The sequence below is a fragment of the Diadema antillarum genome, unplaced genomic scaffold (genome assembly GCF_040938485.1).
Source record: "Diadema antillarum isolate AM-2024a unplaced genomic scaffold, OU_Dant_1.0 scf00000074, whole genome shotgun sequence".
In the NCBI taxonomy this organism is placed as follows: Eukaryota; Metazoa; Echinodermata; class Echinoidea; order Diadematoida; family Diadematidae; genus Diadema; species Diadema antillarum.
Window position 1 is genome coordinate 2,806,436 of NW_027270963.1, and position 11,952 is coordinate 2,818,387.

An 11,952-nucleotide genomic window follows, 5' to 3' on the forward strand; every position below is an offset into this window, starting at 1 on the left:
CACATCCATTACTGTAAATTGCTTCAGGCTATACATGTAGAATTGCTCATATAATCACAACCTGGTTAGAGCGCCACAAACTCTGCACATATTGTGTGTCAGACCTCACTCAACACAAGCAAAACTTTGTAGATTAACACAAACACACCTATCACACTAACTGAATGTACACACAAACAATAAATTAATGACCAACACACCAAGCAATGTTTATCACATTGCTTTCAGTTCCACTTGTTAGTTCTTAATTTTGCTGACAGCCATCATCACATCCTGTGAATGGAAAACTTGCAATATAATGTTACAAAACCATACTCTTTCCACACAAGTTTTAATGTTAGTATGAAACCATGGCGAACCCAACATATGTCTCTAAAATCTTCAACCGCTGGTCATTGGAACATATGTATGACAGAGATATGAATAGCTAAGATGTTACACCTAAAACTTTGCAGTAGTTACTTACAGTGGTTACCAACATACATTGTACTAGGCGTGGTCAAAATACGCAAAACTACACAGTTTCATCATCTGGTATTTTGCTTCACGTAGTTTGGGCAGTGTGACCGCAAACTTCTTGAGAATTTACCAACGAGACTTCCCACAAAACTTTCTGCATGCACTTGGGAAGTTTATCACTTCTCATGAAATTATGCATAGTTTTGTATTGTGTGACTGCGAAGAGTTTGTCACCTGATTAGATCGATTTCATGCTGTTTACGCACATTGTGCATTCTTTTCACATGCTGTGGCACATTTGTGTCTTTTTATATTCAAAAAGAGGGCATGCGTATTTTGCCCATGTGGAATGTGCGTGCTACAGCAAAAAAAAAAATAAAATGAATAAAAGTAGTTTCGCATCACTGAAACTATGCATACATTTGTTGGTGGTGTGACCGCTCACTCAAATTTCTAGAAGTTATAAGGAGGAAAACTATGAGCAGTTTCACGTAGTGTGACTGCGGCTACTGTGACTAACTGTAGCAGCAGTCACACAGAAGAGTCTGCGAACAGTGTTACAAGGACTTGGTGACTGTCCTTCAAAAGTTTTGACAAACCAACCTCCACCCACTCCAACATAAACACAGAGCCCTTATGGCAGATGAACTACTGACCAACAAGTTGATAATCAGAACTGCTGACTTCTGGAAGCGTTGCCATTTAGTGTCTTACTGAATAAATTGTCATCCCGTCTTTATTCTACTCACACAATCTCCAATCAATTTAAAGGACCACATGTTCACAGATTTGACTGCAAAAGGGAACTCATGGAAATCTTTGTCCTTGTGACTGGCTCGAGTGGTCAAATTATATGATTTCAACTGGTGTGATACTTGATTCTACATCCCTGTATGCTATCACAAATGCCTCAGATGCAAAGTTGCTATCATAGGAATAAGTTATCCTTGCTGTTTCAATGTGGAAGAGGGGTATACCCTGTCACAACAAACCAACTGCCAGCAGTTGTAAATTCATTTTTGTAATTCTGGTAGCTATACAGCCCAGTGCCGTCCCCTGGATTGGCAACTGACCTAAACTAGGATCTAATAAAAATTTCAGGTTATGGTCAACAGGGTTTATCATGGTTTACTGTAAAACATGATATTTTCGCAGCATAAAATCTTCGCGAATTGGAGCCGACAGCCTTTTTCGCAGCATGATATTTTCGCAAGTTGTCTCTACCATTCAATGCATATAGTGTAGACAAGAACTTTCACATGTATCTTAATTTCGTGAATCTTGGCTCTCGTGAAATTCGCGAAATTAAAATGCACGCGAACATTCCTCGTTTTACAGTATACCATTACAAAGTTGTACCCCTTCTTCAACTGAGGAGCAAGAAATCAACTGCATTGGTGGTGCTTGGTATGGATACATCGCTTTTTGTGTGTATGAGTATGTGTGTTGTGTGTGTGTGTGGGGGGGGGGGGGTTGTGTGTGTGTGTGTGTGTGTGTGTGTGTGTTTGTGTGTGTGTGTGTGTGTGTGACTGATTGTATGTCCATACTTTCCATTCTGCTTTTGTATGTCCATACTTCCATTCAATATTTGTCTGCCCATACTTTTCATTCTGTGTTAGTACACATATGTTTTCCCTTTGCAATCAGTCCGCAGCGTGTGCGATAATGAGGCACGAACGACAATTTTATTCAGAATCACGTTTACGCAGTTTGTGCCCTTGAGACTGACGAGATTTCGCGATACTTTGCGAGAGTTTTTGCAGAGGTCGCAACAGCAGCTTTCATAGCTTTCGCAGTGCATTGTTTGATCCAGGATGGTTAGGTAAGTTATAGAGCTGATTATGCACATTAATTTGATACCTAATTTCCCTATTTTTTATGTCAATATAGTAGTCCATTTTAGCATCAAAGTAAACGATTATTTTGCCAATGTTCAAGAAGCTTTTAGATCATAGTTTGATGTTTTGCTAGTTCCTGACTGGTATTGAAAATAAATCTCCGTAATTTCTTCGATTTCACAATCGTGAAACTTGAGCGAGTATGATCAATTAAAAAACGAAGAGGGGCACCATTTTTAAGGTTGTGAATTTTCCTGTTGAAAACAAGGCAAATTACGTTTTCTTACTGGAAGTGGGGTAGTGAATGAACACGCGTGGAATGTGTTGTTGATACCCAGACAATGGTCGTGGACAATGGCCAGGATTGGAATGTTTCATGAGGAATTCCACTATCGCAGCTAGTCTCTGTTCATTCTGAAATGTGGTGTGTGCAAGCACATGGAAACATGTGCTTACTTCTTTCATGTGCATGCATTTCACCCTGTGTCAAGAATTCAGACTAGCAGTGCTCGGGGCAATCCACATGAATAATTGATTAAGCATTCATGTACCTTGCAGCAGAGCTCGGGACAGGTGGCAGCCAGGTCCATTGTTCAGGGTCATTGTAAGTGCACACTCACATACACATCATTGGTTCCTGTGTAAAGTTCAAGTTTTGTATAGAGAGTGAAAATTCGATCGCAATCTGGAACCTAACTTTTAAAACTCACAGCATTGAGTCAGCAGCCAATGGATACTACGCAATGCGACACGCCGCGTCTTGCGACAGATTTCGACCAATCACAGACCCGGAATTCCGGTGCGAATGCGAGGATAATCTTTTTAAACTCGACGCCAGACATGTCTCTGAATTTTGCTAGTTCCTGACCCGTATTGAAATGAAGATGGGAAAACGTGCCCTTATTGTGATACTATATACTTTAGCGGACATAGTCTTCACCATATTTTAGAGGGGCATGAAAGATTTCAGGTTATTTTTTTGGCGTCAAACGTGAAGGAATATTTTTGAATACAATACCGAACGTCGAGAGGGATTTTGATATTCTATATTCCTCTTTTCTGTTTATTTTGATCATGAGCATATTTGCTTATGTTTTCTCTTTCAGTCGATACTAAAAGTGTCGAAAACTGACGAGAAATACTCGTTCTACACGGATTTATTCATGACCATGTATCTGCTCATTACGTATGCAAGCACCGCTCAGCCGTGCATACGACTTGAATAAATACGTGCGTTTTCGCTCGCGCTGCGGACTGACTGTTTGGCAATGACATACCATGTTTTCTTCAGTCTGGAGTACCCTTACAAGGAAAAAGTACAAATGATAGACCAAAGTATACAGTAGAATATCAACCAACAAGGCACCTAAGCAGCAAATCAATCTTTAAAATTAAGTGAGTGTTTTCCAGCACAGTAATTCTTCACCTAGCAGGAATGATTGAATTCATATGCATTATGTGGCATGCAATAAAATTTTACAGCCTTGAATGGCCCAGCCATACTTCCCCCTGATATTGTCAGATATGGTAAAAAATTGAGATCAAACCTTTGCAATAATCACACACACACATCAGACTGATAATTATAAATCAAAACACTTTTGGCAAAAGTGCTTGGTGCAGAGGTGTGCAAGACACTCCATGGATATTCAGGACATGAAATGACTTTTGCAGCATTAGCACTTTTAATAAACTATTCAACAAAGTTCTTGTCAGGTCTTGTCTGCCATGTAATTTATTTGAGTGTTGAGCTCATTTCTTTGACCGCAAGACATAATTGATACACAGAATTCCTTATCATTCCATTTTAAAATAACTATCCCCTTCTAGCAAGGCGTACACTGCTACTCTGGCATCTCCTACATGACAGCTACTTAATTTGCTCCCCCCCCCACCATACCCCCCTCCCATCACCCCACCCCACCCAGCTTACCCATCTGCATGTTGAGCAGAGAGAGCAGCATTCTCCTTGATGCCATAGAGGGCAGCCTCTGCCTGATCCAACGCTGAACTGACTGATGAAGTCAGCCGACCAAGGATTTCAGGATCATAAGCATCCATTTTGCCTTCAAATGGTCCAAGTTTGTCAATGCCTGTACAGAAAGAGCATTAGCCACAAAGACATACACTTCAAAGGCCCAGCAAAGTTAAGACAAAAGTGTTTTTCAAAAGGACATGCCTATACCACTATACATCTACAAGCTATCGATGCAATTAAATATTGAATATACTCATCAAGATCAATGGAAATATAATTATCAATATTTTACTATTGTATGTTATCATAAATTCATTCAAAAGACCACTACAGAAGCCCTAAAATACTCTGAGCAATCTACCACAAACTAAGTGCTTAGTCCCCTCCAGAAATACTGCCCTGTCTAAGCAGGCAAAACTGCTACTGCCTGTATACTCGTGTTCACTCACTGCTCCACATCAGTAGTAATATTACATGCTACAAAAATAGTCTGCAACTTGTTTTGAGTGCATTTCTACCTGGCAAGAGTATATACTAGTATATATTTTTCAAAACAAATACCTGCAGCATCAAGAAAGGCTTCAAGGGTGTCAGGATCCACAGCCCTCAGGTCAGGATGGCCCTGGCTGTCTAGCCTCAGCAACTTGGATGCCATCTCGATGGTGGGTCCGTTCTCCAGCTCCTCCTGATCCAAGATGAAAGATTCAACCTGAGACATTGTACATGCAGGACAGGCAGACATTTAGCAACAAGTTTTGTCATTCACACATTTACATTAAAAAAAGGCTTTGAATTCTATCTATATGACATCAAAAACTGAATATGATAAACTACGAACTATAAACACACACAATAAGCTGCACAACAGTCAGGTTTACTGTTGATCTACTTCATTCAAACAATGTTGCAGACTACAGTAAATATCTGTACAAACATACAGGGACAAAGAAAATGGCTGCCACTTCATGTGATGTTGTGGTTTAAAAAAAAAAGACAATTATCATGCAGATAGTGAAAATAAACAAATTTATAAAAATGTTAATGATATAGCCATAATGTGCCCCACACAAGGTTCAGTTTGAGACATCTTTTATGATGGAGCTGTGTTGATTCCAAATAAAGACACCCCTTGGCACAGTTCCAAACAGCTGCCATGAGTGAAAAGGGAGATGAGTCTGTTAAATTAATGCATTTTCCCCTCAACTAGTCACACTACTAGCTGGAGTGGAATATGTGTATAGGGAAGAACCTAAAGTCCATTGCACCTTTAAACTAAGGCACCACCATTTAACAATTTCTAAAGTCACCAGTCACGTTTGATGTTTCCATATCCACTTGCTACATGAACTGTATCCTACCTTGTTCAATTCCCTCTGGTATTGTTTCCAAACTAGAAAATTCCTCTCTACTTTACAGTGTTATACATTATTTGTGACTTATCAAAATAAAAAATACTTTGCTCAAGCACACAAGCAATAAAACAAAAGAGATCTACACTTTTGGTTGTTAGTAGCGTTTGGATCCACCCTTGGAGGGGCAGCATCCACTGGAATGAATTGAAAGCTGTTCAGCAGTGGCAGTAACATAACAGTGGCTTGTGATAGATTCAACGGAGCAAGTTCCACCTTGCCCAAGATAGCCTGGTATTATTACATGCACTTCTCTAGTCTATGTCAATAAACAGTATAACAGTTCAGTTTGCGACACACATCTATCCTTACTATTGGACACCCAAGACCTTTTCAAAATTTCAGTCTGTGAAACAAAAGACAAGTGTCAGTGTCAGAGACACTGTCACTGTGTAGGTGCTTCTGTCTGGTGCATTTTTCTTCTTTTTTGTGGCAAGACAAATGACACAATAATTTAATAACTGCCCATATTTATTGATATCAGCACTAGAAGTATTACATTTTGACACATGTTAACTTAGCTTGCGTAGTGTAGGGGAGAGACTGTCACGGAATTTATGGGCACGCACATGCCATTCCCCCAACAAATGCACAACCACAATACTCCTAACCCGCGTATGTATAGCGTTCAAATGGCCACCACTGCACTGCGGCTGCCGCATACACACGCACACATCACTGCTACTGCACTGTACTGGACCGAGATGGTTCACGAGGCGTGAACCGATCAAAGATTTTGCATGCCATATTTCCACTTTTACGTTCCCAAGAATACCCTCCAATGACATCATTACATTTTATACATATCACATTCATGTTATCGACTTACCTCGGACACTTCACCCTCTTCACTTCCCGATAATTCCGCCATTAAATCTTGTTGAAGTGAGGCAAGGAGCTGAACCTTTTCTATTGCCGAATTCGTATTTGCGTGTGACTTTGGCACGTTAATATTACTCACAGTTTTTCCTTCTTTTCTGGAGACTGTCGTCTTTTTCTGCCCACCATTCTGCATTTTCTGCTCGATTGATCGTTCCACTTGCATACATGAAAACCATAAATGTAGATTTTGACGTTTTCTACAATAAATTCAAATTTTTAGCGTGGACTCAATGACCCACACGTCGCCCGCCTGGACATTTGTCGGCCATCTTTCGTGCTATCGTATCGGCGTGTAGATTCCCGGATGTTAGTGTTTGATTATGTGTGCATGCATGCCATGTCTGCTGTGTGGTGCGTGTTTTGCGACGAATGTGTACGAACGAATGAAGTCTCGTTTCATGATTGATATTTCATCCGTCGCATATTGCACTTAGTGAGTTGCAAATTGTTTTAAGAAAGGTCTTCTTTCAATTATTTCTTTCAAAAGGTTTAAAGAAGGTAAAAGCTAGTAAGAGAGGGAAAAAAGAAGAAGAAGAAAAAAAAAAAAAAAAAAAGCAAAAAATTATGTTAGCCACCAGTGAGATTTGAACTCACGACCCCTGGTTTACAAGACCAGTGCTCTAACCACTGAGCTATAGCGGCATTCGCTGCTTCAGCGGTGGTATTTTGGAAATATATATCTTTGAGTATTTTTTTTTTCATTACGTAGTACATGTATTACTGTACACACATGCAGTTCAACAGTGGCATGAGGTCATTACATCAAGTCAGAAAGATAACAGATTCTTGATAATTCACTTCTTTATCCCGCTTTGCCCCCTTTTGCCTTCTTCCTATCCTTCTTCTTTCTTCTGCTTCTTCTTTTTTTTTCTTCTTCTTCGATCTTCTTCTTCTTCTTCTTCTTCTTCTTTATCTGCCTGCTTATCAACCATATTAATCACAATTATTACAACCATCACTTTTCTACTTTCTCTATTATTAATTTTTGACTGTCCAGTGCGTTGTCATGAGCAACAGTTATGAAACAAATGCAACAAATTTGAATTAATTCAATTTCATTTAATCTAGTTCACTCGATTTAATTCAACAGACAACACTAGAGTTTTAGAGTGTGAAATTTCCTGTCAAAGGAAAACAAATCACTGTTTTGGCATACATCATGCTGTGACGATTTTATGAAGGGATTGCCCAAAAGGTAAATACTGAATTGAGCATTTTTGTTCAGAAGGGGGTTGGGGGTGGGGTAAGGGGCCGGAGGAGGTTGAGAGTACGTTGTAGGACCACCCCATCCACACCCGCATCACCACCAACATCATCACACTTTTTTTGTTCACAAGAAAATAAAGGAAAATGTCACACACACAAAAAAAAACCCCACTAAAACCATGTGGACTTAAAGGTTATAGTTAGGGGTAGGACTAAAATTGAACCTTGACCCCACCCCGCGCGCAACCCCCCCCCCCCCAAAAAAAAAGAAATATTGCGCTAATTATCACCCGTGGTAGAAAGGAGTAACCATCTTGTAGTATAATTATGTACACCGTGTTTAACGGTGACCCGATGGCCCGGGGCCACTAAAATATGTTTGTCGGGCCATTAAAATTCCAAATAAGTTATCATTATTCTGGTGGCCCGATCCAGGGACGAATCCAGGAATTCTGTAAAAGGGAGGGGGCGTCTTTACAAAAGTAAAGGGAGCGCATGCGCCCCCATTTTTTCTTTTTAACAAAAATCAAAGGGGCGCGCCCGGTGGCTCCCCCCCCCCCCCGATTCGTTTTTGATTTGTTTTGTTTTGTTTTGTTTTGTTTTTTTTTTGTTTTGTTTTTTTTTTTCAGGTAGGAAGGCCGCAAGGGTCGATATACAATGTACCCTCTCCCCCGCCCCGCTTTGAGTGAATTCTCGGAGAGTCATGGGTTTTGTGATCTATTTTGTTATCATTTTTCCTACTTTTGTTTACATTTCCTTTTCTAAGAGCCAAAATAAATGAGGAAGGCGTGTATAGGGAGGTAGGTCCCTATACCCACTCCCCCAGTCCGCCGTCCTTACAATGTACTAGCAGAAGTATTAGTAACTGTTAAAACGATCAATGCCAACAGCAGCAGCATCATGGTTCATACGTTGTTTTGGGGCATAACAAAACCAAACGGAAGTTCTATTTTTTTTTCCTGTAAATAAAGTGCGTGTGTAGTTTGATCGGGGAAAACAAAAACAAAAAGACCTCTTGGTTATGACCTTGTATCCACTCTGAATCAATATCTAGTTGTTTGTGGTGATTAAAGGCGATTAGCAACTTGCACTGAAACTCAATATCCTTCGATGTAAGGCCTAACAGCAATCATCTCTGGCGTTCATTTATCAATATACAGCTTGCTTGGACCGAAATTTTGTTTAAGAGTCTTGTGCAAGTACAGTTTTATGTCTTCTCAAGACAAGAGGAACTTCCATATCCACTTGACCAGAAGTATTGATGATGCGGTTTTTACTCCGAAAGTTCGTTAATCCGAAACACGAGGTTCTTTATTCCAAAACAGAAAAAAATAAGATGTTCGCTTATTCGAAAATAAGATATACAACGTTCGTTGCCGAACGGTTACACTTCTTTTTCGCGAAGATTCGTTATTCTGAAGTTTTGTTATTTCGAAAATGGAACTAAGGTTCATTGATCTGAAATTAACTCTTTCTGTGTCAGTAGGTCAGTTATTTAATGTGCATGCACAAATCCGACACACACACACACAAAAAAAAAACACACCATGGACAGGCAATAAATGTGGCACTCAAAGAGTTTATTAAAATATAATTTAAGGCTCGTTATTCCGAAGGTTCGTTAATCCGACAATGAAATAAGGTTCGTATTCCGAAAGTTCGATAATCGATGATAATACTTCAGTTAGTGACGATAGTGTATTGTGATAAAAAAATGGTATATTACGCAATGAGAACATTGTATTGTACACACACACCCACACACATACCTGCATCGATGTATATAAACACGCACAAACACACACGATAACATACGATATACATGCTTACAAATTATAAACAATTATGATTATACTTTGCATTTGTATTACCTTTATGTTGGGTGGAAAAAAAGCACAATCGAATTGAATTGAATCATATACCATGTATACTATTGACGAATTGGAATACAATCGTATGAAAAGAGAGGTATATTTTCTCCTCCTCCGAATGCCACCCTTCCCCCTCTGATACATCTCCATGAGGATGAGCCATCCCCCCCCCCCCCCAACGTTTGTCTTCTCCACGGATTATCAAATATTAGGAATAACGGACTTTATTTCATTTTTTTTTTTGATTAACGAACCTTATTTCATTTTCCGGATTAACGAACCTTCGGAATAATGATCCGTATTTCATTTTTGGATTAACGAACCTGAGTATAAAAAACAAACCTTATTCATTTTAAATTAACGACCCATTGGAATAACGAACCCTATCTTATTTTCGGGTTAACTTTGGAACCTTTGAGGTTTTTTCGGAATACGGAGAACTTTATTTCATTTCTTTTTTTTTCTTTCTTTTTTGGATTAACGAACATTCTGAATAACGATCATCATTATACAATCCGAACTACTTATATTTGTGGCGTTATTCCACCGAAGGTTCGTTATGCCTGGAAGGTTCGTGAATCCGAAAATGAAACCAAGGTGCGCAATGAACCTACTGAATTACAAACCTCTTTCCGTTTCCGGAATGACGAAGATTCGGAATAACGAATCTTATTTCATCTTATTTATTTTCTCCTTGTCAAAATCCTTTTTCCAATTTAAAAAAAAAAAAGAATACTAAGACAGTTGTCTGCCAAGCTATGATCTAAATCTTCAACTGTGTAAAGGTTAAATTTTATTAAGTTATGATTAACGGTAATCTCTGAACTCTGCAAAAACAAAAGTTCCGATTGTCGTTTTCATTTTATTTTCACCAGAAACAGTAAAAATGAGACCAGAAATGATAAGATCAGTTTTGCTATGCTTGGTCGATTTGCATGGACTTACATAATAAGTTGAGGGTCCCATATGGTACAACCTTTGCTTTTTAGTGGGACCCTCCATTTCCATTCCCATCTTACACTGTACTATGCATATATATTTCAAAAATACAATTATGTTTTCTTCATTTTTGTTACTCATTATCACATAAAATTATTTTGTTAATTTACGTTTTGCAATTATTACAAACAAATAAGTTCTGCTTATTGTTATTATTATCTTTTTCTGTTTATTTGATGGAAATAAACATAAATTTGAACTTGAACTTGAATCAAGATTGTTGTATAATGAGATTGATCCCCCCCCCCCCCCTCGATAACAGTGCCCACTTTCATGCGTATAATATTTTAACATGTCTTAATCAATCATTGAAACTTCAAAACAAACAGATTGTTGTGTTTGGGATTTTTTTTCAAAGACGAATTGTAATTAAGCATTTTGCTATAGTTATTTTTATAGTATGTGGTCCTTTTGCCAAGGGCAAGGGGATACAAATAATAACGTCCATGTGAAACCACGTTGTTTTCAATTGTGTCTTACTTCTTCTTTTTTTTTCACGCATGAGACGCGCCAGTCAATAGTATTTATCATAAGTTATCCTTTACGAAAATTCGTAAAAGGTTTTAAAAAATTGACAGATTACTATCAATGTTCTACTTTTTTAGTCTGCTGTTTTGTTTTGTGATTCGACCAAAAACTGCAATTTCTATTCGACCAATATCATAAACTCAATCACGGTATTTTGATTGATATTGATTGGCATCAATAAGGTATTTTAACCACACAGTGCACATGGTGGTTTCTTAGTAAAACAGAATCATGGATAAGCCAGGGCTCGACATTAACCCATAAACAGGGCCACTAAAATCGTTGTCGGACAACCAAATTCATCTTTTGGTGGCCCGATCGGGCAACTAAGATATAACATGGATTGTCACTTTTGCTTTTATTTCGGACCACTACAAATCTTTTTCTGGCCACTAAAATTCCAGATTAAAGATTAACTTTGGTGGCTCGAACGAACGGGCCACCATACAAAAAAAAACCAAACAAGTTAGTGTATATTATACACTCTTGAAGTTTCGTCCTCTTCCCTTTTCTCCTTTCTCCAAAAACTCTTTTATTACTTGTAGATAATGCACATCATCATCTTCCAGAGTATGCAGTATTTACCGTCTCAATTGGAAATGAGCCCTATAAGTAACCCTCGGGAGGGGGTACAATGTACTAAACCCCTTCACCTTATTCTGAGTGGTACCACAGAATGATGCACAATTTGCCTATATTGTCATTGCCGTAGAGGGCATCTATTCTTCACCGGTAAATATTCTGCGCATGCGTTGTGCTCTACACTTACGGTTTCAAAATGG

General features: G+C 38.7%; 1 protein-coding gene and 1 non-coding gene across 4 annotated transcripts in view; both read right to left on the reverse strand.

Moving 5' to 3' along the window:
• The window catches only part of LOC139717312 (ankyrin repeat domain-containing protein 17-like), a 49,027-nt gene extending 42,203 nt beyond the window's left edge, over positions 1-6,824 (reverse strand). For 2 of the 3 annotated variants that reach the window (XM_071628804.1, XM_071628803.1), the window contains exons 1-3: positions 6,514-6,824; positions 4,837-4,984; positions 4,231-4,390 (exon numbers count right to left, since the gene is read on the reverse strand). In XM_071628804.1, coding sequence (XP_071484905.1) covers positions 4,231-4,390; positions 4,837-4,984; positions 6,514-6,729 — 524 coding nt within the window. In that variant the 5' untranslated portion in view covers positions 6,730-6,824. The remainder of the gene's footprint in view (positions 1-4,230; positions 4,391-4,836; positions 4,985-6,513) is intronic. The other variant, XM_071628805.1, reaches the window with a different exon arrangement.
• Positions 6,825-7,135: 311 nt separating this feature from the next.
• Trnat-ugu (transfer RNA threonine (anticodon UGU)) lies at positions 7,136-7,208 on the reverse strand. The gene has a single exon. It is a non-coding gene; the product is annotated as a tRNA-Thr (tRNA).
• Between the last annotated feature and the right edge of the window lie 4,744 nt (positions 7,209-11,952).